The 27,952-nt window shown below is 42.4% G+C and overlaps 2 protein-coding genes across 2 annotated transcripts; one reads left to right on the plus strand and one right to left on the minus strand.

Moving 5' to 3' along the window:
• Nucleotides 1-2,651: 2,651 nt before the first annotated feature.
• On the minus strand, nt 2,652-22,013 carry LOC140136884 (proteasome subunit beta type-1-B-like). Its single transcript, XM_072158500.1, has 6 exons — nt 21,830-22,013; nt 19,011-19,118; nt 17,423-17,504; nt 8,674-8,803; nt 5,939-6,045; nt 2,652-5,075 (listed from the first exon to the last, which is right to left on the minus strand). The coding sequence occupies exons 1-6, from the start codon at nt 21,910-21,912 to the stop codon at nt 4,890-4,892; spliced, it is 696 nt and encodes a 231-aa protein (XP_072014601.1). The 5' UTR covers nt 21,913-22,013; the 3' UTR covers nt 2,652-4,889.
• A 198-nt stretch (nt 22,014-22,211) lies between these two features.
• On the plus strand, nt 22,212-27,085 carry LOC140136871 (U6 snRNA-associated Sm-like protein LSm2). The gene is made up of 4 exons (XM_072158473.1): nt 22,212-22,354; nt 25,159-25,226; nt 25,386-25,476; nt 26,470-27,085. Exons 1-4 carry the CDS (start codon nt 22,352-22,354, stop codon nt 26,593-26,595), a joined length of 288 nt encoding a protein of 95 aa, XP_072014574.1. The 5' UTR covers nt 22,212-22,351; the 3' UTR covers nt 26,596-27,085.
• The last annotated feature ends 867 nt before the right edge of the window (nt 27,086-27,952 follow it).

Genomic DNA, 27,952 nt, shown 5'->3' on the forward strand with positions numbered 1-27,952 from the left:
TGGAACATTTTCAATATTTGTTAAATAAAATATGTTTATCAACTGAACTATTGTTGCATTTTATCTAAAAAGTAAAATGGTTCGTCCTAGCTCATAATTTGGTATGAAAATGCAAAACGTTTTCAATAAACTTTGCACCCATTTTCAATTTTTTTACATCCCTCTTATGGCAAATAGAAAAAAACAATGGGTTTTGTTGTCATATAAACATATTTTGTTATCAGAATTGAAATAAAAAAATCACTTACGGAAATTAAGCCGGGAATATAGGCAGCCAAGCCAGTGTAGTAGAGATGACATCATGTATGTAAACAAATGTACGTCCTCCATACTATAGTACTAGATTGCATTATGCTGTTATAATGACTATATGGCTAACAGTTTTGACAATTGCCAACCTCAACCCCATCAGTCTCACAATGTTAAGTTATTTATTGCAAGTGTATGTTATCATCTGGGAATGATGTAATGAGACTGCTGGGAATGAGATTTGCTCAATTAAGTAGTATCCAATAAAATGTCAGAAGTGATGTGAAAATGGTTGTGATTGTTGTGCATGTTTTTATTTGTGTGTGTCAACTGCAGTGGCGTACCGTGGCCGCTCCTACCCCAGGGGCTGAAAAAATTCAATTTTGCCGCCTTCCTCAACAGCCCGAAAAGGTTGACCCAATTTTTTTTTTTTCGGTGGTTTGAAAAATGAAGAGCAAAAAAGAAAAAGAAAAAGGATTATAAGTGCTAGCACCCTAAAAGCAAAACATTTTGATGTATACTACAATTTTTTCAAAATTTGTTATACTTTTCAAATTTTTTCCGCCCTTTTTTCTTTACTAATTATTTTTGCCGCCCCTTCTTCTTCCGCCGCCCCTTCGTTTGTCGCCCCTTCTTACTTACTTGCTGTGGTTGTCAATTAAAATCTCTGCCCCCCCCCACAGTGTCAACACCCTGTATTATAAATATTTTTTTCCATACAGCTCAATACTCCGTTGAAATCAATATTCTATTATTGACACAGATAAAGAAAGTTTACATATGCATTGTGTTAGTGGACGTGCACCTGGATGGGCTAAACACGTTCCTTTATACCTTTATAGTATAAATGTCATTCTCAAAATTAAATACATCTCAATTTTTACATTGTATTTCAAATTTTTTACATTAAAAATGCAGTAAAAGATATCCACAGCAAGCTGCAAGGCCCCGCTAATTAGTGTACTGATTTTCGAGTGAGTGTACTGGAAACAAAAAACTCTGGTTTTACCTGAAAACAAATTTTTTTCTTGTAATAGAAACATCATATGGGGTACTAGAGCAGTGTAGAATATAGAAACGCTGTGGTATCTCATATGATAGTCATGGTATGCTTAGCCTGAGTCGCTCGGCCTATCTCGAACAAAATCGCGATGCGTAGCTGTTAAAAAACGAGAGGATCCGCTGTACTATCACGGCAATTTTTAACACGAAGATATAGGGATGATGACAATGTGCCCCCTTGGGACCCAGTCAAATTTGCATCAAGTGATGATGTAACAGGATTTAACCACCATAGCAACAGGCACTAGGATCACTGCAACATGCTTATCTATCAGGGCACAATTCTTTAACCCCAATACATCTGTACCTTCATTGAATGACCGGTCGTTCCCCCTTTGAAAATTTGGGTACAAAAACTCGTACTCTGCAACTTGAGGTCAAAATTGTCACTGTTTGTTTAATTGAGGTTATTGAACTATGCCATTGGGGCGAGGCCATTGTGGTCCATAGTGAAGTTAAAACAATTTTTGAATATATCACCCTGCACTACAAGCAGGTTGAACTCATCACCTGTGCGTGTCTGCAATCATAGATTTAATACAATTCTGCTCTTTTCAAAGATACTTATCTTACAGGTGTGAGTATTCAGCATAATACGGATATTCTATAGAATTACGATCCAGGTCTTTATCACTGTTATTTGACATGCAGATGTACTGCGTGAACGTACTACTAGTGCAGTGCGAGATATTCAAAAATTGTTTTAACTATTGCTATGGTTGTTAATCCTGTTTCATCATCACTTCTTAGCCTGGGATATAACAGCTCATTGTGTCCCGGACTGCTGGGACTTATACGGGGATGTAATGCGTTTCAAAAGTGCTGGGGATCTACCCAGGACGTTATAAAGAGCACTCGCAACTGTGCAGTGTTGTAAGTGGGAGAAACACTTATCTCTGGATGTTAAAATAAATTTAAAAAAAAAAATGTTTTTCTGTAATTTCTAAAATTAGGGTCAGTATTCGTTTGTACAGCAAAAAACCTTTTTCCAGATTTTCAAGATTAGGGTCGGTCATGAAAGGGCAAGCCAACAGTCTTCATCTCAAGAAAAATTGTTATATCAAGCCTTGAAATCTCCTTTATTCTTCTTGTGTGTCAGCTTTATTTGTCTCAATATTTGAGTACAAACACTGTTAGGTCATGCTCTCCTCTGCTTCTGTCGATATTAAACCTAAACCAAAACATGGCCACTTGAGTGCACATGCCTTCCTCACAGGGAGTTTGGGGCCTCCAAATTATGGCTTGGCCCAGCCCAGCCCCCCTAAAGATAAATCTGGCCCTGCTTATTATACTTGGATGATTGAGGACATTCATAGACATTAAGAACCAATCACAAAGTCTTGTTTTACATACACTTGTATGTGGATATTATTTCTTCAACATAAAAAAAAAAGTTGTATCTCACACAAGTCTTACATCACAAGGGTACACCTTACACCTTATTTTTAGAACACAATAAGGATTTTGGAGTTATTTGATATTGTTTAGTAGTTTGGAATACTGTAAAACAAGTTAATTTCGCGAGCAATTTAATTTCGCGAGCACCTCCAATTCGCTAAATTAAATTGCCGCGAAATTATTTGTGAAAATACACTTGTAACTGGTGCCGAATTTGGCAACCCTAACTTATCCAAAATGGCAGGGAATACAGTGCATTTTAAGCTTCTAAATTTTTTTTCCGATTCGCGAAATTAAATTGGCTCGAAAATGTGGCTTATTGGCGATTCGCGAAATAAAGTTGCCGCGAAATTAAAGTGTTTTACAGTATTGCTTTCCACAGTAACTGCCTTTTACTGATGTCTTATATAAAGTCATTGTATGACCGTGGCTTTATTTTACTTTGAAAAGTTTAAATTGTCTCATGTCATCAAATCAATGGGCTATTCCATTTAATATCCACACTCCCCCTGTGGAAGATTTTGGAAATATCTGCCACAATGGAATGAGCACATTAGGTAGCTCCATTTGAATTTCATACACCCTCTGAGAAAGTTTCAAATGGAGCTGCTAATGTGTTAATTCCATTTGAAATCCATACTCCCTCTGTGGAAGATATTTCCAAAATCTTCCACAGGGGTAGTGTGGATTTTAAATGGAATAGCCCATTGCATGTGACCCTGGTTTTATTTTACTTGGACAAGTTGAAATTGTTTATTAATCCTTACCTCTGAGGAGCCAAAAATGTATACATTAGCTCTGCATAAAAGAACTTTATGGCTCCTTTTGATTACTTAAACAATCATTTCAGGTGGAAAGCATCTTTAAATGAAAGAAAAAAACTATACCATCCATTTACCAGTCAAAAGTACTTTATTCTGAATTTTTTTTGACAAAAGTGTTTTTGATCAGACATCTAATATCCTTGTGATTTTAACTGTTTTTGTTTATTATACAACCTTTTATAAGACTCTGTTACCATGGATACCTGTAATGAAAACAGAATTGTGGCTTTGGTGGCTCAAAAACACTGCACAGCGTAATCCAGCTTGAGGAATCAAAATAGATTACTTTTCCGCAATTTATTTTTTGAAAGATACCTCTAGTATACAATGACCCACTCACTTGTTTTCTAATCCAACACCACATTTCGTAGAATTCTGACGTAGAACACGTAACCCTAAACTTAACTGCTCCCAAATCCTCAAGTAGAGCAACATAACCCCAAACATAAGTTATAACTGCTCCCAATTCCAACGAAATACACAACTTTTTGAATTGAAAATATTATTTTGTTTTGTCAGATAAAATAAAGCTCAATCCTCAACAATTTTCCCACACTCAAGTTGGTATACCTGGCTCGAATCTTTGATTCCTCATCCTTTAGTTCAACTAACATTTCATATTACATCAATTTTCAAGGAAAAAGGGCTGAAAATCTGCACTTTAGAGTGTTTTTGTGTGTGCTGGAACAACCGCTGTACAGACTTGTACAAATAAAATGCGAGTTTCAGTCTGTGTACTGTCTGAGTTGTGGCAAAGGTGATTCATTTTCATTTATAACCTATAAAAATAAAGGCAAAAGAGCGAAATTGAGAGTGTGTGATATTTTAGCCTACATGTACACCCCTACACATAATCTGATTACTTACACGACTTGTGCAAGATGCCAAATAAAGGTTTGAGCCCTATTTATGTATTATTTAAAACAGTATTTTGCGATTCTTGCATCTCCTTTTTATGACATTTTTTAGTAGATATTCCCAAAATTTCTGATTGTGCATTTGCAAGTCATGCATAACTATGTGTATCAGACTGCTTCATAGGCCACTGTTGTAAATTTGTTCTGTTAACCAAAACATAAATACAAATTTGATGATATTTTTGCCAAGTGAATGAATCTTCAAGAAATATTTTGCACATATAAAAATAGAAAGGGGTATGGGTGGGGATGAGGCTTTTGATCACAAAATGCCCCTTTAACCCTGGTGACCAATCAATGCACTGGCACTGTTCTGAACAGAAGGATTACGATTTAGCTGTTTTATTTGCCAAAACAAAATAACATTTTTTTGTGTAATTCAGAGCAAATTGAGTTCTCTACATCTCATCTGATATCAATCAAATCACTGAAGTTGTCCCTAATCACGTCGTAGTGGGAAACTTTCCTGCCTGACCCCATCTTTGGTGACTATATTGAGTAGGATACCATCTCCTGTGTAGATATCCCTCTCTGCTGCCGAGATGAACACATCTTTCACCAGTGCTATGGCTTTGTCTAGTGACAATGATTGGTTGTTCCATCCCTCTTGGTTCAATCCACCAATCTGTACAAAGTAACAGGTTTTAATAGATTCAAGTTTAATAGACATAAATTGATTAGCATCTAGTGTTTCATGCTCTGCGTGCTAGCCATAGGCTTCAACATAAAAAGTCTAAGTTATGAGATATTTCCTCAAAATATCAAAAGCTATCTCCAGAACCTCTGAGCCAATACTAGGCTTGTTTGTACTCATTCTAATGCAGTTTTCATGCCGATTCAAAACATGGTCATGTAAATGTACAATTTTGAATTTTATTAAAAAAATTTAAAACAAAAATTGAAACTTGTCATCTGCAGTCGACACCCGCGTGGAGTGAGTTAAAAGATTGCTTCCCTGCTATTTTCTTACTTTGTATTTGTGTCAAAGCTAGTGGAGCAATTAGTTGTTATCTTTTCCCTTTATGTGTCAAATTTAATTAAAGACAAAACTAAATTGCTATTCAGTATGCATCTGATGCAAATTGTCCACTCTCTCTCAGAAGGCACATGCTTTACTGTGATAATGACTTGGGATTTATGATCCCAAGATAGTACCCAAATGTCTAACCTAATGGTATTTTAAAAGCTGATCTCAAATGTCCAATGACCTTGAAGAGCAACATGGAGGTTCTCATAGTGCAGCTATGACCCAAATTTGGTTGCAATGGGATTTGAACTGCTCATATTATGACACCAAATTTTAACGAAAAGTCTTAGATAATCAAATTCTAACCAAAACCCTTAGATAATTGTTGACACGATGACTGACAGACTTCGACGCATTGACGGACAAGGCACAGTCTTGCTGCCATAATAAGGAAATAAAGAGTTCTGATATTTACACTTCAACAGGGCTGGTGTAAAATTAGAAAAATCCTAGCAACTAACCTGATTGTCCAGAAGTGGTTGTAGCAGAGCACTTGCTGATCCTCCAGCTCTGTATTGCTCTCTTTCATATGAGCCAACTGGATCAAAACTAAATACACAGCCTTTACCTATGCAAAACATAAAAGAATTAATTATAATTATAATTTATTATAATGCCAGTTTGTCTGAGCTCCATTTCTTTAATTATAAAAGAATTAAATTAACATTATTAATACACAAATATGGTACATAACTAGCCACTCACAAAAAGCGATTGTGTACTTAGTGTAATCAAGCAAAGCAGCAAAACTATAGCCTGTCTCGTCTCAAGTTCAGAGTAACGCCATGTTGGATTTGAGACAACACAGACTATGGTCCCTATGCACAAAAGAGTTAGACCGGGTCTAAAGTTAGACCTGGTCTAAGTGGAATTTAGTCCCAGGAGAAAGGACATTTTCCTTTACAGTTGCTTGAGTTGTTTAGTTTTATTTTTGTACTCTGCATTTAAATCTTTAGAATTTGCTATCTACTCTAAGAAGGAAATAAAAGTAAAGGACCATTCCTGACGGAACTAAATTCCACTTAGACCAGGTCTAACTTTAGACCCGGTCTAACTCTTTTGTGCACACGGACCTAAAAGTTCAGTTCATAAGAACATGCTAAGTAATATGGATGAGAGAGGGTCGCCCGCCCATTTATTTTTGGATCAAAAAAAGCATACTTGTGACCTGCTACCACGAAATGAGTGTAAAGTTGCAAGTTGGTATTTGTGAGACATCCTGACTGCTGCGTTGGTGTTCTTTGTTTCACACACACACCTGTTCAAGCCAATGGTATGTCTGTATGTCCTTTGTGAATGGGGACACAATGGGCTATTCACAAAGGCATATGGCATCCTAAATCAACTTCATTACAGTCTTGATGCCACTCTGGCCTGGGAACTGTTAAGAGATTCAGGAGTGAAGCTGGATACCACCATGTCGCAGGACATTTTTTTGATCAGGTCAGCCTTTGGGGCAAAAAAAGTTGACGGGTCAAGGCATTTAGAACAGCCCATTACCCAGCCGATATATATTGGGCTTACCCTTCTCATCTAGGCCTGCCTTGGGGGCAAAAAGATGATGTCGGGTCAGGGCGTTTAAGACGGCCCCTTACCCAGCAGATATATATTGGGCTTACCCTTCTCATCTAGGCCTGCCCTGGGGAAAAAAAGATAATGTCGGGTCAGGGAGCGTTTAGGGTGGCCCCTTACCCAGCCGATATATATTGGGCTTACCCTCCTCATCTAGGCCTGCCCTGGGGGGAAAAGATGATGTCGGGTGAGGGCGTTTAGGACAGCCCCTTACCCAGAACAGATATATATTGGGCTTACCCTCCTCATCTGGACCTGCCTTGAAGGCAAAAAGATGATGTCGGGTCAGGGCGTTTAGAACAGCCCCATTACCCAGCAGATATATTGGGCTTGCTTACCTTCCTCATCTAGGCCTGCTTTGGGGGGAAAAAGAAGATGTTGGGTCTGGGCGTTTAGGATGGCCCCTTACCCAGCCGATATATATTGGGCTTGCCCTCCTCATCTTGGCCTGCTTTGGGGGGAAAAAGAAGATGTTGGGTCTGGGCGTTTAGGATGGCCCCTTACCCAGCCGATATATATTGGGCTTGCCCTCCTCATCTTGGCCTGCCTTGGGGGCAAAAAGATGATGTCGGTCAGGGCGTTTAGGGCGGCCCCTTACCCAGCCGATATATATTGGGCTTGCCCTCCTCATCTAGGCCTGCCTTGGGGGCAAAAAGATGATGTCGGTCAGGGCGTTTAGGACGGCCCCTTACCCAGCTGATATATATTGGGCTTTCCCTCCTCATCTAGGCCTGTCCTGGGGGCAAAAAGATGATGTCCGGTCAGGGCGTTTAGGACGACCCATTACCCAGCCGATATATTGGGCTTACCCTCCTCATCTAGACCTGCCTTGAAGGCAAAAAGAAGATGTCGGGTCACGGCATTTAGGACGGCCCTTACCCAGCCGATATATATTGGGCTTTCCCTCCTCATCTAGACCTACATCTAGAACAGTCCCATTACCCAGCAGATATTTTGGGCTTAACTTCCTCATCTAGGCCTGCTTTGGGGGAAGAAGATGTCGGGTCTGGGCGTTTAGGACGGCCCCTTACCCAGCCGATATATATTGGGCTTACCCTCCTCATCTAGGCCTGGTTTGGGGGCAAAAAGATGATGTCGGGTCAGGGCATTTAGAACAGTCCCATTACCCAGCAGATATATTGGGTTACCTTCCTCATCTAGGCCTGCTTTGGGGGGGGCACCATGGTCTGGGACATTTTAAAATGAATTTAGAAGAGCAACAACGACATCACTTGCATTACATTCCAGATGTTAAATTTACATCATATGCAAAATTTGAGGAAATTTGCATGAGTTTTATTTTAGGGCCATTTGTCTATAACTGGTCTTTACATGTAGCCCTATGGAGAGAGTGCCCGTTGAGGGCGCTATAACCCCCATTTTAGGAACAAAAATGTGATTTAAAAAAAATGGACTCGTGCGAATTTTCTAAAATTACAGAGTATGTAGTATGAACATGTAGAAATATAACCAATTAGTTGCCGTACCTGCTCTTCTCCGAAAAAATAAAAAGTCCTATACCTCAATGATAATGAAACCTAGGTGGGGGGGGGGGAAGAAGATGTCGGGTCTGGGTGTTTAGGACGGCCACTTACACAGCAGATATACATTGTATTGTGCTTACCCTCCTCATCTAGGCCTGCCAGAATGTTGTATGTATAGTATGGAAAGAACCTCCTGTAATACAGGATAGTTGACAGCATGGCTGCAACAGCTTTACAACTCATCTTCTTATGATGTTCATGTTCATACATCTAAGTAAAAAGAGAAGGGGGTAAAAAGAGATGGCAATCTAGTTATAATCAAAAGCAATGTGATATATAATTTACAAATGTAGGCCTATACCAGATACACGAACCATATAGCAGTATGGGACACCTTGCATGTTAGCAATTTGCCATAGAAGTGATGATGTAAAAGGAATTAGCTTCCGTAGCTATAGGTTAAAACAATTTTTGAATAAATCACACTGCACTAGTACGTTCATGCGGTACCTCTGCATTGAACCATATATGTCAAAGAACAGGGATAAAGACCTGGATTGTAATTATATAGAATATTCATATCATGCTGATCACTTGGACCTGTAAGATTAGTATATTTGAAAAAAGTGGTATTGTATTCAATCTGTGATTGCAGACATACACAGGTGATGAGTGCAACCTGCTTGTAGTGCAGGGCGATATATATTCAAAAATTGTTTAAACCTATTGCTATGGTAGTTAATCCTGTTAGGCTCTTACATCATCATTTCTACGGCAAATAGATAAAAATTACCAGCAACCCATTGCACTGCTGTCATTATCTGTAGGGTACACACTTATTTAAACTTAGAAATATTATTTACAACTTTGATTAAATATATAGTTATGAAATTTGAATTTGGCAGACAGCTGAATCCGTAATTTGTCTTTTGGTAAATTCATGTTATTGTTACCAGGGTTGTCACCAGGACCAAAAAAGTATTGGTTAAAATATTGAAGGCGAAGCGTAGCGAGCGAAGCTCTCCCGCCTCGCACTATCTTGAATGCTAGGGATTGTGGAATACGCTTTGAGGATACCACCCCCCTCCCCCCTAAAATTTTTTTTTTGCTCTTTTTATGATGAAATATCATTATCCACTTCCGAAATGTAAAAAACAAATAATTAATTTTAAAAATGTTGTTCTTTTTTCCCCAGCGTAGTGACAACCCTGATTGTTACGCATGAATTATTTTTGAATTAGCAAACAACTTAACAAGGGATCAACGCTTTAGATTATAAAGGGCAGCATATCAATTTTTTAACAGTGATCAGTATGATTGTGCCTAGGTGATGCGCCAAACTGTGCATATGTGCAATTCAATATCAATTCACAATGTTATTAGTCCTGCCATCACATGGCCTGCATTCTAGTTATGAATTTGGCAGACAGCTGAATCCGTAATTTGTCTTTAGGTAAATTCATGTTATTGCTACGCATGAATTATTTTTGAATTAGCGAACAACTTAACAAGGGATCAACGCTTGAGATAATCAATTTTTTTAACAGTGATCAGTATGATTGTTCCTAAGTGATGCGCCAAACTGTATATATGCAATTCAATATCAATTCACAATGTAATTAGTCCCAAACAAAAATGTTTGGTAGACTCATAACCGGTGCGATCTTACCTTTCCGATGTTGATTAAGATACTTCTTGCATCGATCCCGAGATGCGGAAAAACCAATAGTCATTTTGTCCCACATAAATGAATAAATAACAAAAACCCCGATCCCCGGTGGACTCACCCAAAAGGTGACGTCACACCATATGATCGCCTTTATCCGACTTGGGATCCCCTACTCGGACCAAACTTGTAGGGGTGGCGGGGTCGGGATAATCAACATCGGAAAGGTAAGATCGCACGGTTATGAGTCTACCAAACATTTTTGTTTGGGACTAGACTCAGTACACCGGTCGATCTTACCGTTCCGATGTTGATTAAGATACTTCTTGCATCAACATCTGAAAGATCGATCTAGCAAGTAACCGACGGATGGAGGTACAAGATTGGTCAGCATCTGATCAGGGATCGGGGCGGTAACGATGGTTTTCGCGAGGTCAGAAAATATTTTCCCCCAACGGTCGGGAAACAAAAAAGACCACGCGATCACAGACATAAACCTCCTTACTTAATAAGTTTGGTGGTTAAGAATAGCGGCACTGGTTCTTACCATGCTGAGTATTCTGTATAGTCTGAAAACCTGGTACCCGTACACCACCGTATTATGATCGCCCGAACAATGTCCCGGTAAACCTCCCGCCCCGTCTCTGATTACTAACGTAAACGGAAGTATCGTAGAGAAGGGCGAAGGTGGCTTCCGGGACACCGCCTGCTAGATCTCCTCAAGGGACAACCGAACGGTATACCCAAGATGATGAGATAGCTCGTGACGACTGGTTCGTGGGACGCGAAACCTTCGCGATCCCCGGACCCCACCAACACCTGGACCAGCCATTGCGACAGCGGCTGGACCGAAAACTCTGTAAGGGTGATGAATGCGGTCGTGAGTCCTCGCAAGGCTTGTGTTCGGAAGAAATAGTGCTGCAGCGCCTTATCGGACACCCCAGCCTATCTTTGGCTTCAGCCGAACCTTGCCCAACCCTGGGGATTGGAGAGGGACGAATGTCGGTATGCACCGCGCCCGTTCGTAGTCACGAGAACAGAGCGCCGAAGCAGTGTCGCTCCAGTGTTTGTGAACACGGAAGCTAACCTCGAGACCGTGTGCAACTCAGCACCGCCGTCCGAAGCCAACGCCAAACCGGAAAGCCATCTTGAGAGTTACGTATTTAAGCGTCGCTTTTGGCGGAAGGTCGAAAGGGTGACCCGTAAGGTAATCTAAGACTGTGTTGGGATCCCTTAGGAGGATCACTTTCCTTTTGGTAGACACTCGTTGAACATACCGTCGAGGCGTAGACTAATAAGGTAACCATCGGCTATGATAGTCGACCCGTCTCGAAACCTCGGTGAATGGAGAGGACAGCTGACTTATAGCTGGCCCCAGTGGCCCGCTGAAGTCTTGCTTGGAACTTTTCTGTCAGAAACTCCGAACTAGCAGCACAGAGGCTCTAGCGGAGAGCTATTTGTCTCATTGCACCAAGCGTAGTATGGAGCCAGACTCTGGCTATACGTGACGGAGGGTAGACTTCCGTCTAGCCCCGGCGATGAGAAAAACAGCTTCTGATGAAAAGTATCCCTCCGCTGCGTGTTCCCTGGTAAGGGCCATGCAGCTAACTGCAGGTGCTCTAGTGATAGACTGGTACCTCCGCTCCGGGCATCCGGAGTAGATCTGGTACCTCGGGGAGTGCCAGCGGCCTTGCCGCTAGCAGAATGACAATGCAGTCTTCCCACCCGATCTTGGCCACCACCCTCATGAGTAGTGAGATCGGAGGGACTGCATAAGCTGTCATCCCTCCCCAGTCTATGGACAGAGCGTCCACGGCGAATGCTTGGGGGCCCGCGACCCTTGAGCAGTACACCGGCAGTGGATGATTGCGATGAGATGCGAACAGATCTTTCGAGGGGTGGTACATCCCTTGAAGATCGTCTGAGCGACCTGCGGAGCAAGGGACCATTCTGCTGGTCCCGACACCCTTCCTCGTGACAGATTGTGCGCGAGGATGCTGGTGACGCCAGCGATGTGTATCGCTCTCATCGTAATCTGCCTGAACTTGCACCACCCTATCAGGTGTCGTGCATGCAGGCTCAATCGTGGTGGCCCGGAGTCCCCTTGTCTGTTGGGGTAGGCTACCACGGTTGTGCTATCCGTCAGGACAACGGTATGTGATTCCACGATCACCTCCTCGTAAGCGAGGGAGGTTGATGTGAAACTCTGTCTCTATGGCCCCCATAGGCCCGAGACGGAGTCTCCGTGGATGTGGACCCCCCAGCCCCGTTTTGACGCTATGGTTGTCACTACGTGACATACCGGGGTGCAGGAAACCTGACACCCTGGGTCAAATTGGGCTGATGGGTCCAGCGCCAGAGTTCCTCTCGCGCGATCTCCGACAACGGAACCGCGAGGGATATTGGGTGACGACTGGGCCTGCAAGCAGGCTAGAAGGTGTAGTTGGGTAAGCCTAACGTAGAAACGGCAGTACAGTACGAGGTCTACCATACTGGCCATTAGGCCTACCACCTTCATCCATGCCACAGCGGGTTTTGCCCGAGACTCGGCCAAGAGTCAGGCACACCGCACCATGTTCGTCGCCCGCTCGGGTGAGAGCACCGCGAACCCCTCCGTGAGGGTGATCCGGGCCCCTACAAATAGTGGTGACTGCGTCGGGACCACGCTGGACTTTTTTGAGCTGATCAAAAAAAAATCCAGGGTCCCGCACCCTACGGACTATCAACCCCATGAGACCCGTAGTCTTCAGTGGAGTGCGTCCAGTGTATGAGCCAAACGTCCAGGTAGCAACTGATGTTGACACCCCTGTGCTTCAGGTGCGCTGCCACCGCTCTGACCAAGAGTGTTAAACACCCTGGGAGAGATGGACAGGCGGATGGCCGGTATCAAAACTGGTAATTTTGATCCTGTACCTAGAAGCGCCAGATGCCTCCGATCTTGAGAGGCGATTGGCATATGCAGATAGGCGTCCGAGAGATCTAGCGATGCTGTTCCCATGCCCCTGATGGGGCAGGCTAGCACCGAGGCGAGAGTCCCCATTCTGAACCTTTTGGGCCTGAAGAACGTGTTCAACAGCCTGCGGTTCCGGATGGGGCTCCCGTCGCCGGTCTTCCTTGGAGCCAATGGCTCCAAGATCACCCGTAGAACGGGGGTAGACCGGGACAATCGCCCGCTTCGTGAGAAGCTGTGTGATCCCTGTCAGTAGTGCCCGCCGCTGGGGGGCGTCTGACGGTACTACTGTGGACCTCTGAAATGTGCAGGCGAATGTGGGGAGACTGGGTTGCCAGTCTGTAACCCCCACTCACCACTGACCATACCCAGGCGCTCAGAGAGATGGTTTCCCACCTCTGGGTGAAAGCCATAAGCGGTCGTCCACTGGGAGATCCCCTGTGGAAAAACCGCTGAGCCCCCAGGAATGCTCTGCCTAGCTTCCCTTGGAAGAGCGCTTGCTCTTCTTCGGGCTTGCCAGCTGATCCTGTGCTACCCTTGCGCCTCCCAGAAATGGGTGCTGCAGAGGTAGTGGGCTCGGGTACCGTTGGTGGTGCACGGCCTGCTGAAGTCGGAGCTCCTACCCATGGTAAGGGCAGTTTCCGACCTCTTCAGAGTGCTCCCGTTGGTAGCTTATTTGCACGGTCCTCCACCGTGGCGCAGAAGCATCCAAAGAGAAAAAGGACCCTGCCTTTCCATCGCGTTGAGCGATTGGAGTGGCAGGCCCCTCCCCGGCGCTGAGTGGACACCCTATGGGCTAGGCCCATGGAGCTCTCGTTGAGGCTAGCTGTTAGCACCGCTAATAGGCTCACCTCATGCGAAGAGCTCAGATGTTGTCTGGCGTGATACGCTTGACGACATCTGGGTCCTCTCGGATCCCCTCAGGTAGGTCCTGGTGGTCCTCCCGCGTTACACGCAGAGGACGCGTGCAAGCACGCGGCGGCATAGCTCTACTGAGCTCGACAGCCCTACGATATCTACCCGTGAGGTTTGCCGGAATGAGAGTGCAGGCGTCCCCAGTGAGGAAGCAGCAGCTGAGCATCCTACTGAAAGGATCCCTGGTCCTCCTCCATGGACTCCCCCTTAGGGGGTGTCCGGAGGAAGATCAGTGCTGTTGCTCCCCTCGCGGGGCAGCGGGGAAGGAGACTGTAGTGATGTCACTACGGACTCAGCTTCCGACTCCTTTCCCTCGCCCACAGTATCCGTATCATGCTCCGATGATGACGGTAACTGAGGACGGGCATCTGAAAGCGGTAAGAAGGCATAACCACTGTGTGGCTCGCCGACTACCTGCCAGCAGAAGAGGGAGTACTCCCGCAAGACCCTGAGGTATCCGCCATGGCACCACTGGGTCCGCATGCTCTCGCAGCCGTCGTCCTAGCGCTAGCAGCACGGGCCTACCCTGATCAAGATCTGGGTTAGCTCCATGCCGGCTGGCCTGGTCAACAGCTGATGTTGGTACTGCGTGGCCATCGCTAGGCGACACTTGCCACGGTGCTAGGCCGTGGAAGAAACACCCTGCGGCGGGTACCACGGAGCATACCCAGCCGGCAGCTGACCCTGAAAGGATCCGCCACCAGGGTAACCCCATGGTACTGCAGTACCAGCACCGCCTCCCCCCCCCTTGTTGCCACAGAGACTGTGGCGACTAAAGCGAGTGCTGCGGTACCGGTGCGGTATCAGCGTGGGTACCGTGAGGGTTCCCAACTGTGGACCGCTGTACCCTCGCCACACCGCGTTCCCTGTTTGGGGATCAAGCTGTGTGCTGGCGTGGTACCGGCGCTGTACTAGCGTAGGTGCCCGTGAGGGCTCCGGCTGTGTACCACTGTACCCATGCCTCACTGCGTTCCCCGCAAGGGATCAAGCCGCAGTGTATGGGTACCCCGCTTCTACCGCTGTCCCTTGGCTAGAGGGAGCTTGCCTAGTACCACGGGTAGCTGAGCGTGCATACCCCCGATCAATCACCTCGCCACCTGAATAGGCAGCGTCAATCAATGGAGCTATGCCCTGTTGATTTGACAGTGATCGATCAGGAGAGGGTAATTGACCCATTGACGGTAATGGATCACCCACGCTCCGCTGGCTCTCGAGGACATAAGTGGGTTGTTGATCAGCTAGGCTGTTCAAGCTACTTACTGTACCCTCTAGAGCTTCGCCCAAGGTCGCTGTGTGTGGCGGACCACTCACGGCAGCTATGGGCGGGTGCATAGCGGCTACCACTGAAGTCAAGCCGTAGCTCGTCTTTGTAGCTGCCACCGAATGCACCTGGGTCGCTGTCCCGTGAGAGACTGCGAGCCCAACCCCTGAATGATCGCCAGCCAGTCCCTGTGGACAGCCAGCAGCTATTCTAGGGCCCAGGGTATCACTCGGCGGTCCCGCCATGGAACGCTGCCGTGTGACAACCCCAGTTGGTTCTGCTAAGACTACACCCACAGCGTTAGCCGCGTATCGCTCTCTGCTGAACCCATGCATGCTAGGGTTCAACCCAGGCAAGCCCGGGTACCCTTGCATGCTGCCCGTCGCTGGCTACTACTGTGGCTGTTTGAGCCTGTAGATATGCCTGCAACAGACGGGTGTCCTCCTGCTAAAAACCCGTGAGGATTTTCGCTAGAGGACTGGTATCCTCCTGCTACAAACCCGCTAGGGTTTTCGCTGGTGGTTACCGCTCTGCTGCCTGCTACTTTGCTCCGACGTATAGTCAGTGCTTTCGCTGGCTGCTGAGCCTTTGGACGCGCTTAGCAGTCCCGAAGGAACCGCCTGCTTGTCCGGGACCGGAGCCCCTTAAGCAGACCTGCCATGACCCATAGGGGCTGTCACAGCAGAATCTACCGTATCGACTGGTATCCTCCTGCTGCAAAACCCGCTAGGGTTTTCGCTGGTGGTTACCGCTCTGCTGCCTGCTACTTTGCTCCGGCGTATAGTCAGTGCTTTCGCTGGCTGCTGAGCCTTTGACGCGCTTAGCAGTCCCGAAGGAACCGCCTTGCTTGTCCGGGGACCGGAGCCCCTTAAGCAGACCTGCCATGACCCATAGGGGCTGTCACAGCAGAATCCACCGTGATCGACCTTACCAGTGCCCTTGGTAGATTTCTTCTTCGCCTTATGGCGATGACGGAGCCTATCCAAATCGTCAAGCTGGAACTCGGAGAGTCCTAAGCAAAAGAAAGACATCTAGAAGATCGTGAGCACTCCCTGAGGGTGAAACAGAGCGGTGTGGGTCCCGCTCCGTCACCAGGGAAGGGCAAGCCCGACAGGGCCGAGGCGAAGCGAGGAGAAAGGGAGGGGGGCACTACCCCCCAACACGCCGACTCAAGCCCAGTAAGCAAACCTGAGCACGGAGGCTGGTCGCTAACGTTAGTGGTAAAGTAAGGACTGACTAACTTTATTACTAAAATGTCAGACGGGTCCCTACCAATCCCCACCGTATGAATATCTGATTAACTCGTCTTTATTGGACGGTAATGAAGACATAACGATAGAGTAATCACCCTAACATAGCAACAATAACCTACCGTACATGAAATACAATGTGTATGTACAAACATCTATTGTAACTTACAGGCTGCAATGGTTGTTTACGTGGCGAACAATTAGAAAAAAATCAACGAGCGGCCATTTTGAATTGCTCGTGTGTCCCGTATACAAACGGAGGCACGATATGTAGCTAAGGTTTGGATCGTTTTTTGTCACTTTTTCGTCAGAAAATGCCGTCAAAACTATCCTCAGCCGAACAATACCGGTTTGGTTTTACCTAAGGTGTGAAACTACAACCGTATATATCTCGCCTTGGTCGAGAAATTGATACACAGTGCTATGAACAATCGATAGGCACGTCTGTGTCAGTCGGAGACCAAGGAGGATAAGAGGCGATCATATGGTGTGACGTCACCTTTTGGGTGAGTCCACCGGGGATCGGGGTTTTTGTTATTTATTCATTTATGTGGGACAAAATGACTATTGGTTTTTTCCGCATCTCGGGATCGATGCAAGAAGTATCTTAATCAACATCGGAAACGGTAAGATCGACCGGTGTACTGAGTCTAGTCCTGCCATCACATGGCCTGCATTCCATTTGCTTTATCCTAGCAAACAAATATGATAACAGCTTATTTCAGATATCTGTTGCTCCACATGTCTCTGCTCAGCTATACATAAAATTGATCAAATCTGACACTAAATTGTACCATTAATTTAAGTTTACTTTTTTTTCTAAAGTTCCATGATTCATAAACCTCACCTTTAATCTTGCTCCTAAAACTTTTGACAATGTTAATACATCTCCGTGGAAACCACAACTGCCAAGAACTACTCCATCAGTTCTGTGTTAGAAGAAAGAAAGTAGCAATTTTAATCAAATGAAGGTTATGCAACATGCAAAGAAAGATAGCAGCATTTGAACCGGGCTGTACTTTTGTGAAAAAGTAGGGCCCATCTACTTTTATGATTAACCAAGAGTTAAAACATGCTGCATGAACATGTATTTTAGCAATGCATGCAAAATGATGCAAATATGACATATTGGGACTTTTTAGAAAGAATAGAGTTCCAGCTTCAATTCATGGCAAATGTGGCGGCAGACAAAGTTTGAAATTTGAACCCTCCATGACCTCTCACCTTCAATGACTTTTAAAACCACCGCGTCAACATGCTTTTCCCAAAATTTGGACATAGGTTTTCATAATATATCATTTCATATGTTTGTCCCTTCTTGTTTTTAATTATATTCAATGCAGTTTTAAATGAGTTAATATGACTGAAAAATCTCTTGAACATGCAGAATTTTGCTTTGAAACTTGGCAAAACCTTTCTAATTGTTCTAATGTATTAAATTGTCTACCTCCAATTTGCATAATCAATGAGATAATATGCATTAAATGATGATTAATTATGCAAATAATTTGATTGAAAACAAACCAAGTGAATTTACACTCACTACACTTCATCAGGTATGGCTGATATGGTCATCTGATCCACATTCCGGCAAACAAGTTTGAGTGGTTTCCGGTGTTCCTTAGTCTTTTGCAGACTTCAGTAATGGATCGTAAACATGGCTTTAAAGGTATGTGCCCTCTTCTATGTTTAGGATCTTGGTGTCCCATCACCTTATCCTTTGTTTCCCCAACTTTTATAGACTTTTTGTTGGGCTCCCGTCCCCCGAGCCTCCTGCCCAAGGATCTTAGATTCTTCCACTCAAACTTGTTTGCTGGGAAAGTGGATCGGATGACCATATCAATCACACAATGTACCAAAAAGTGGTACATGAACTGATGTACCACATTTTGGCTTCTATCTTTAAGGGGTACTACACCCTCGATAAATTTGTGTCTATTTTGCATTTTTCTCAAAACTAATAACACAGTGGTAACAAAAGTTATGTTTTATTATAGGGCAAGGAATCTAATTACTACACTGGAATTTCAGTGAACCAAGACAAGCGGTTCGTTATTTATGAGAAGCAAAGAGGTACCGCAAGAATGTACCTCATTTCCGATCATATATACTGAACCACTTGTCTTGAATCACTGAAATTCCAGTGTAGTAATTGGATTCCTTGCCCCAATAATATACATAACTTTTGTTACCAGTGTGTTATTACTTTTTGAGAAAAATGCAAAAATAGTCACAAATTTACCACAGGGGTGTAGTACCCCCTTAAAAGCATGTTTACATTGATACCGATGCCACCAATAGAATGAGAAGATTTACCCTTCATTTTGCATACCACTTTGTCAAATTTTCTTTTTCATTTCTTCACAAAATGCAAAAAAAAAATTCAATGGGTGTAGTACCCCCTTTAGTTGTGTATCTACAATGTAGGCACTTACAGTTGGTATGTTTTGGGTATGTTTCTACTGTGAATGGAGAAGCCCTCACTCAGCCTTGTGTCCGAGGCAATTAATGCAAAGTCATCACCTGATACTGCCAACACAGTTCTGCAAGAAAATCACAAACACATAAAAATAAAGTTTCAAAATTACATAATTTTGTCCATTTCACGGTTAGGTGTCACTGTTTGCCAAGGGTAGAGTCCGGAGTTTTCCGTTTTACGGAAAACGGAAGAAAATCACGGAATTGAAGGTACAACACAGAAAATGACATTTTTGTATGATGTGACAAAAATTGTTAAAAGATAAGAGAAATAAATGTTAAAAACAATCATGAGTTGTGCACGGTATGTCAAAATTTATGATAAAAATACTGTTTAATAATACTGAAATAAAGGTATATTACCAAGGCATGAACCCCCTATATCCCTCCAAACATCGTAATAGTCGGCCTATTATCGTGTGACTATTCCAATCAGAGCATATTGATCGCGATATTGAACACTTTATTGTGACACGGATTGACACGGATTTACAAATTTTACAACACAGATTACAACACGGAAAATGGATTTTAGAAAACGGTAAACTTCGGAATCTTTAACAGGAAACTAATAATCAAGTGCGAAGGGCCTTAGGTGTCACTGTTTGCCAAGGGTCATTTTCAAAATGAGATGAATACTGATTAATTTAATACTGTATGCATTTTCTAATCCCACACACTGTAGAGTAAAAAAAAAATACAATGCTGCAGGCCTTGCCCTTGCCACTTGAGACGAGCTAGATTTTTGGCTGCTTCGACCAATAATACATTGTGTAACCTTAAGTTTACCAACTTCCTTATTTTGAATTTGTTGATGTTTTAATGATCCCCGATTTCCTTCCGGTGGATTACGTTTGTGGGAACCAGCCAAACTTCGGAAGAAAAATCAATCGCCGTCTTTCAAAGCAGGGGTGGAATTTCGGCAGGAGTCCGAGAGTCGACTCTCGCAGAGACTCCCGTAAAAGTCCTATTGCGAGAGTCCATGTGGCCTCCCACTGGAAATGATCGGCTCAGCGAACTTACGCGTAAGTTCAACACGCCTTAAAACTCAAAGCCTGCAAAATATAAGTCGCCAAAGATGCAATGACATTATGGAAGTGAGAGTATGATGACACATTATATATTAAAACTTAACTTTGTTAGTTTATTTGTTAGTTTGTTTGTTTGAATGCATTTTACGTAGGCCTACATATAATACTTTCTGGCCTACATATAATACTTTCTGGACTCCCGCAAGATTGTACAACGAGAATCCATTTACGGGAATCCATGGACTCTCGCAAAACTTTCTTGTGAGAATCCACTTGGACTCCTGTGGCACTTTACGAAATTCCACCCCTGCAAAGATAGCAAGGTGATGTGGGACTGTGGGTCTTGCAGATGCATAGGATTGTACAGTGATTAAATTGAGCAAAATTTGACCTGTCTAGGCTAGTTGACCAAACTGCAAAAGACAGTCTATTAACCATGGCAGGAAAAAGTGGGCAATACGGGAAGCTCATTGCCAGGAAATTTTTGGTTTTTGATCAAAAAAAATAAAGAAATACATAAGGCCGTATAAAATTAATGTTTTGGTTCTCGTCCAGAGGATTTTCATGAATTGATGAGGGAGGGAGGTGTTTTTTTTTTTTTTTTTTTTTTTTTTTTCAATGTAAAATTAGCATTGTCAGTAGTTTTCGGTCTTTTCCAACAGTGCTCGAGTAATTGATGTGGCTCTTTTTTTTTTTTCAAATGTGAGATTCTGAGGATAAACCCCTAGAGTACCACAAAAAGACTTGGAAGTGATGCTTGTTCTCTAATAAACTTATTTATATGTATGAAGATTTCATAAATCATTCCAAAGTCTTAAAAATTGAAAAATCTAAAAAAAAAAAAAAATCTGACAAATCCCAGAAATTGAGGAGGGAGGGGCGAGAACCAAAATATTAATTTTACACGGCCTAAGGGAAATATGTCATACTGGAGGGAAATTTAGTAAAACTGAAGGGGAAATTCTGGATTGCTTACAGGTAAAACATTTTTTCAGCCTCTGGGCTAAACTAAAGTATAAAGAATAAATGTATTTACCGCTTTTGGAGGGTGTTGGCAATTTGGGAGACTGCGACTTGGCACTTGCGAGGGATAACAAACGTGTGACGGATCCTATTCTTGACCGTGTAATTCATTCAACAATTCCCAGTACGGTAACAGTCTTATCAGAGAGAGACAACATATTCTCTCGGTCGGGGCCATCACATCCATTCATGCATTGCATTGGCGTGAAAACAACTTATCGCATATTTTTAATATTTGCAGAGGCAGAGCTAGACTGGAGTCGAACCTGCCTGGCACACACAATAGTCATGATATTGTGTGACAGCTTTTGTGATACACTCCAGAGTTTAGTGAATGCCGCTGAATGCGAATGTTGTTTTCACTCCAGTGCTATTGACGTATTGTCAAGCCGGTCATGCCCAGATGTCCGACCGACAGAATAAAGCCTCCAGCATACTTTCCTGCCGCTTGCCGCAGCGGCAAGGCGTTTCAACCAATGACAAGCCTTGATTGTGCCCGTTTGTCTGCAATACGCGTGCGCCACGCCGCTCAGCGGCAGGGTAGTATGAAACCAGCATAAGTTCCTTGCACTACATTCTACAATGTTATGACTTATGAATGATGTTATGTAGCCAGACATGCAGACTGCCATGTCATGACTGCCGAATTTTGCATTTTTTGCAATATAAGTTGATATATTTATGCATTCATAAGGATTTTTTTACATTTATTGCTTTCTTACCCGCCATTCCATGAGTATGGAGAAAAATAGTGCTGCCTAGGTTGAACATGATAGTCACTTGGGCTTTGATACATGACATCCATGCTGAAAAGGGGCTTAAATAACTAGTAAATCTCCAACCAAACAACAAAGCTACGATTTATATTCTGACTTGCAGATTTTCCCTTCCCATCATGCATGCTCTACGAAGTGTTTTTAATTTTGACAGATTAAAAGATCATTTGCAGTTTAAAACAAGTCTATATGATCCCAATTAATGTCTAAATTATTAATATAAATATATTTCCTTGTAATTAATTTAGTTTTTTTATTGCAACAAAATAAAATACATTTATTGTATTTACACTAACCATGTAAAGTTTATCTAGAAACACAAGCAGGATCAAAATTCGACAGTTTGTCAACGTGACGGGCCGGCTGCTGCAGTGTTACTTTACTACAAATAACTTTGTTCACGTACATTGTACATTCTTTTCTTAGAACGACAATACTTCTGCTTACTTCGCCTACACTTTCTTAAAGATGGTGAGTACAAACTACACGTCATTGTAGACGCGTGAGCAATGCATGAATCGGGGGGGCCTCAGTCAGGACTGGAAAGTCTGGAGTCAGGAGTCTGACTCTGAGGGGGTATCATTATCATGATTATGGCGGAGGGTAAAAGCATGTAATTTAAGCTAAATTTATAGGTGACCCCGGAGCTACATCACTTCCAGTCAGGAGCCTTTGAAAACAAACCACAGCGCGGCGCAAAACCCAAACAATTACAACAACACAACATCAGCACGGCATAGTGCCGTACTATTAGTATTACGCTGACTTTCGTATTCGGCGAGGAGGACGATTTCGACCTCCTGGTTTGTTTACAAACAGAGAGGTAGACAAAAAACCGTTCCGCTTGTCCAAACACTCAAGTATCAGAAGGATGGTCCACAATGACAATTTAGCGTGATTCACGTAACATGATGAACATGAAAAAAAAGAATAGGGATTAAAAAGCTGTCACGTAGAACCATGTGCTTCTATTGTCCAATTTGCCATCAAGATTTCATATGGAAACAGCTCAGACCCAGTACAGGATCATGTCAGAAATTAATATTTTGTTCTGGGTCTGATTATTCGGACTAGGCGCAGCATAAACGTTTTGTTTGTTGTCAAAAACGGCATATAACCCGGATGTTAACAACTTGCCCGGATGACCGTGGTAACCTATACCTGGTCTCATGTACCCATACCTAGTGTATGGGTACATGGTATAACCAGGCATTCAAACAGGCACGGAGAGAGCTGTCAAAGAGTGTATATTTCAAAACATGATAACTGCACCAGTTATAAAAATTCCCACACACATACCACTTTTAAAATGCACTCAAAGTCCTTATTCCATATCTGAAAAATATGATCCCCAATTTGTACTTACTTTATTGATAAAAGTCCAAATATCCACATGACAAATTCAGCTGTACATGTCCATTGTATATGTTCACAACATGACCCAAAATCAGACCTTAGACACATGCACAAGGCCTTGATAGCCCAATTCATGCTGAACAAGAGACTGGTTGAGAGTCCACATGTTCATTCACCCATGCACCTGCACATGTTAGCACATGCTTCAACAACTGCTGATGTGTCATCAACCTCATAGTCACAGTCTCTGTTCTGTGGGGTATTGGTAGAATAACACATGTCTTTATGAAAGGTCAAAAGTTAGGGATTGTTTTGTCAGACATTTTGAGAGCTAGATTTGATCAACACCATTTGAAGCATGGTGTAGCTTACAAGCAGGACACATAATTTCAGGATATTGACTACAAATTTGGACCAATAAATTTCCAGAGACATAATACAACCAAGGAAGCTTATTTCAAAGATGTTTAGGGCAACAGTGACATGGTAAGTGAAATAGTTAGAGAAGAATACCTTGGTGTACATTTAAAATGTAATTCTGGTCTTTGTACATGGACTTCATGTCTCCCTATTCCACACATATAGTGGTAACCTATACTCGATCGACGAGCGATTGCGATGAAACACTTTTGGAAAGCAATGCCAATGGGCAATCAGTTGCCGAATTTTGCGATGCATCGCTCGTCGCTTTTGTATATATTTACACTTATCACAGCGATAAATGCCACAAAATACATTTTTAAAACATCAGTTGCTGTCAATAATTATTGCTTTAAATTAATTCATCACCAAAAGTTAATATTTAAATCGAGATGGTAAATTAATTAGCAAAATAATAGATCCAGTTGGTAGGGCCACATGTATGATTGGTTGACACATTCACATGTCAAGCGATATTGCTGGGAAGTTGAGATTTCTTCAACTTCAACAACCATATAAACAATGCTGCATAACAATATACAGACTATTGTTCTCATTTCGGAAACAAAGCCTGACACAGTATTATTACTATGCGTTTGCTTTGTAATATTTCACCCAACTGAAACTATAATTACTATAGCATTGCAATATCGCACAGGGAAATCAGATACGGTACATGAGTTTGTGGACTTAACACGGTTTATATGCTAGTCTCAGATTGATCAGTCGCGCTGAAATTCTAAGCTGAAATTATTTTTTTATTTTTTAGCCCAAATATTTCTCATGATATTGATATACATATGTTGTAATATCACAATTTACTAATATATAAAAAAAGAAGCGGCTGATATACATGTTTAAAAACCATTAAATTTGTAATACTTAATTTGGAGGTTTTTTTTGTGAACAACAACAGTATATATATATTCTGTGCATTGAGAATGTTTATAGTCCCTTCTGGCAAAGCAGGCACAGTCATTTCATGACGTCAACTTTTTCTAGGTCAAATCTGTCTCGTTCAAAGGAACTCATCGCTTAAGTTGGTTTTTGCAGAATATCAATTTTACACATCTTATTTTCTCCAAAAATAGAGTCATTTTCATTGTCCTCAAAATATTAGCTTGTCAATGATATGATGTTTTCCGAGCAATATAGACGAATCCATCGAGCCAAGTGATGGTCAAAATTCAGTCGGCCATTACTAGGACCCGTCTGCACCAAACTGGTGTTGTTACTGCACAATTGGGTGGATTAAATCCGCTTAAAAATCGATGTTGAATTGTATTGTGTAGTACACTTTCATCTTTCTTAATTGTCTATGTGTAACACGGGTGATGGAATGCAGTTTAATATCCCCGCCAAGGCCACATCCTTTCACATTTGAGGTGGGATAGACCTAAGGGGGGTCCCAGCTATGGCTGCCATTGAGGTGTAGGAATGGGTGAAAATGGATTCGTCTATATATGACCTTTAAAGAAATCTTGTTTTTCTTTTCACAGCTATTTTACTCATTTTTCAAGTCCTTAGTGGGAAAGGATGTTGTGGTGGAACTAAAGAATGATCTGAGGTACATATCACTTAACTTTCCTTTGTCTTTAGTAATAAATCGGCGACCAATACAAAAATCATTTTTGTATTTGAAATCAAATAAAAACTGTAGAACAGCAATTTCAATATGCTCATGATTAGGGTAGATAAGATTACTCCTTTGTTTTTGTTTTAACAGTATATGTGGAACTTTGCATTCTGTTGACCAGTTTCTGAACATCAAACTAACAGATATCAGTGTTACAGATCCAGAGAAGTACCCACACATGGTAAGAATGTACAATTATATGACTCAATAATCAGTGGCGGTGCTCCTGGGGGGGCAAGGGGGGGCATTTGCCTCCCCATATTGTTCTGCCCCCCAGTTTTGAGGCAAAAAAACCCCAAATTACATAAATTTCCACTTTTTGCAGCAATTTTGCCCCCCCATTCACTTTGCCCCCATCCCCCTGAAAATATATCCTGGTGCCACGAAATGAGCGTAGTTTCAAGACATCCTGGCGGACTGAGTTGATGTTCTTTGTTTGCCGCACATCTGTACAAGCCAGTACTATGTCCTTCATGAATGGCTCATTGTGCCCCCATTCACAAATTTAAGGCCATACAGACATACTATTGGCTAGAACAGGTGCGTGTGAAACAAAGAACACCAATGCAGCAGCTAGACATGTCGAAACTACCAACTTGTGGCCTTTAGCTCATTTTGTGATAGCAGGTTCATATACCTGATTGAATGTAGCCTTTGTGATATGTGTAATTTTACCCCCTCCTCTTTGATACGAGACAATGCATTCAATTTTAAACCTGAAATAGCAAATAGAAACCCATTTTATGCAAATTTTGATATCTCATCTGGATAGTTCTGAATTTGTCGTCATGGTGACTTGAATGAAAAATGATGCAGAATCAAAAGTTCATTATGTACATGTATCATCTGCAGTGATTGGCTAAGGTGCAACTTTTAAATCTGCATACTTTTCATTCAAAGGGTCACCATGGCAACACATTTTAGGGCTATTAAGACAAATGAGGCATTAAAATTTGCAAGACAAAACTGGACTTCATTTTGTTATTTCAGTTTTAAAATTTGATGCATAGATGTGGATTAATTGAGTTATCTCATAAAGAAGAGGTAATTATGTGTTGTGTTGAATATATAATATATATCACATAGTAATAGTATCTTTTGTTGTTCACTGCATACTTTGATTTGATAAAAATAATGTATCTTACTTTGGTTTTCCTTCCATGTTTGCATACAGTTATCAGTGAAAAACTGCTTCATCAGAGGCTCAGTAGTGAGGTATGTGCAGCTTCCAGCAGACGAGTGCGACACACAGTTATTACAAGATGCAGCCAGGAAAGAAGCATCACAGAGTAAACAATAAACCTCTCAACTCACTACTTTTGTATATAATCTGTATATAATTTGTAGTATACTTGAAGGGGAACGGTTTTTTTATACAGTGTATTCCATGTGTGTAATGGTGTGGCGAATCCACTATTGGATTGTTACTCATAGGAGCCAAAATCGAGTACCTGCAGTATCTATGAGCAAAAGCTATGATCAAATGATAATTGATAAAATTTCGTTTGCACATGACGGATACAGAAGTACCAAAACACTACATGAAGATGGCACATGCACACGCTTTGAGTGTGTCAGACATGGACGAAAAAGATAACAGACCGCGTATAAGCAGTCAAAGTCTCAGCATCACCCAATAATGAGGGCCGATTGTTCCATGAAATGCGACAGGCAAAACTGCTGCACACATACCGCATATTTTTATGGTCTATCGCGAAAGCTCACAACGCTCTGTCGCGTATGATGGGAAGGCACGCAACGCTGGTGTGATTGTTAGACATGGAACAATCGGCCCTCATGAATATGCGAGAATTCACAGCATGCAATGCACTGGGACTTTGGCTGTTGATACATGGTCTGTAGAAGTCTGTGGTGCCAGAGAGTGCTGACTCAGTTCTATTATGTTTACTGCATTGATGTATGCTTGTTGAGGGATTGGTGGTATTCTTGAACAACCAAGTCGTACCAGAGATTTGTGTCCTGTGGCTTCTCTATAATACACAATGAAGGAAATCATGGAAAGGAAGACAAATTTGATTTGCTGGAGCCGTTATTGATACTTTGAAGTTTGGTATCAAAGTTTGACAAATTAAACTATAATTGAAGACAGAGATAAAAGAACTAACATCTGACGTCACTGTCAATCAAATTCCCTACGATCATTAATTGTTTAATAGCACGTAAAAGAAGTTCTATTTATCTGGTGCCGATCGGAGAAAAGGAACAGCAGAAAATGGCGAAAAGTTACGTACTTTTATAAGGCAAAAAGCAACTTTTCTAGGCATTGTTGACATGGTGCCTTCGGGAAAAATGTTTCATACTGCAGTTACTGTCCGTTTTCCTATACACAATACACAGTGCTCTCACCATTGACGCGTGACCTCTACAAATGATGTATGTTGGAAGAATGGACACTTGCCTAGTTAACATCACTGTGTGAAAAATAACCAGCCAATATTTAATTTATTCTCCAAACTTCTAGCAAATATGTTTCTCTAACATGACCTAAAATTACAGCTAGGTTAGTAGATGTTCAGAAATGGTCGCACTTTTGTAAAATATGAGTGAGGGCAAAGCATAGCTAGCTCATAGCTAGCCAACTCCCCGTGTTAATTGAATGGAGATTTGACCGAAAATATTGAGCTATATTGGTAACG

This window comes from Amphiura filiformis, chromosome 17 (genome assembly GCF_039555335.1).
Source record: "Amphiura filiformis chromosome 17, Afil_fr2py, whole genome shotgun sequence".
NCBI classification, from domain to species: domain Eukaryota; kingdom Metazoa; phylum Echinodermata; class Ophiuroidea; order Amphilepidida; family Amphiuridae; genus Amphiura; species Amphiura filiformis.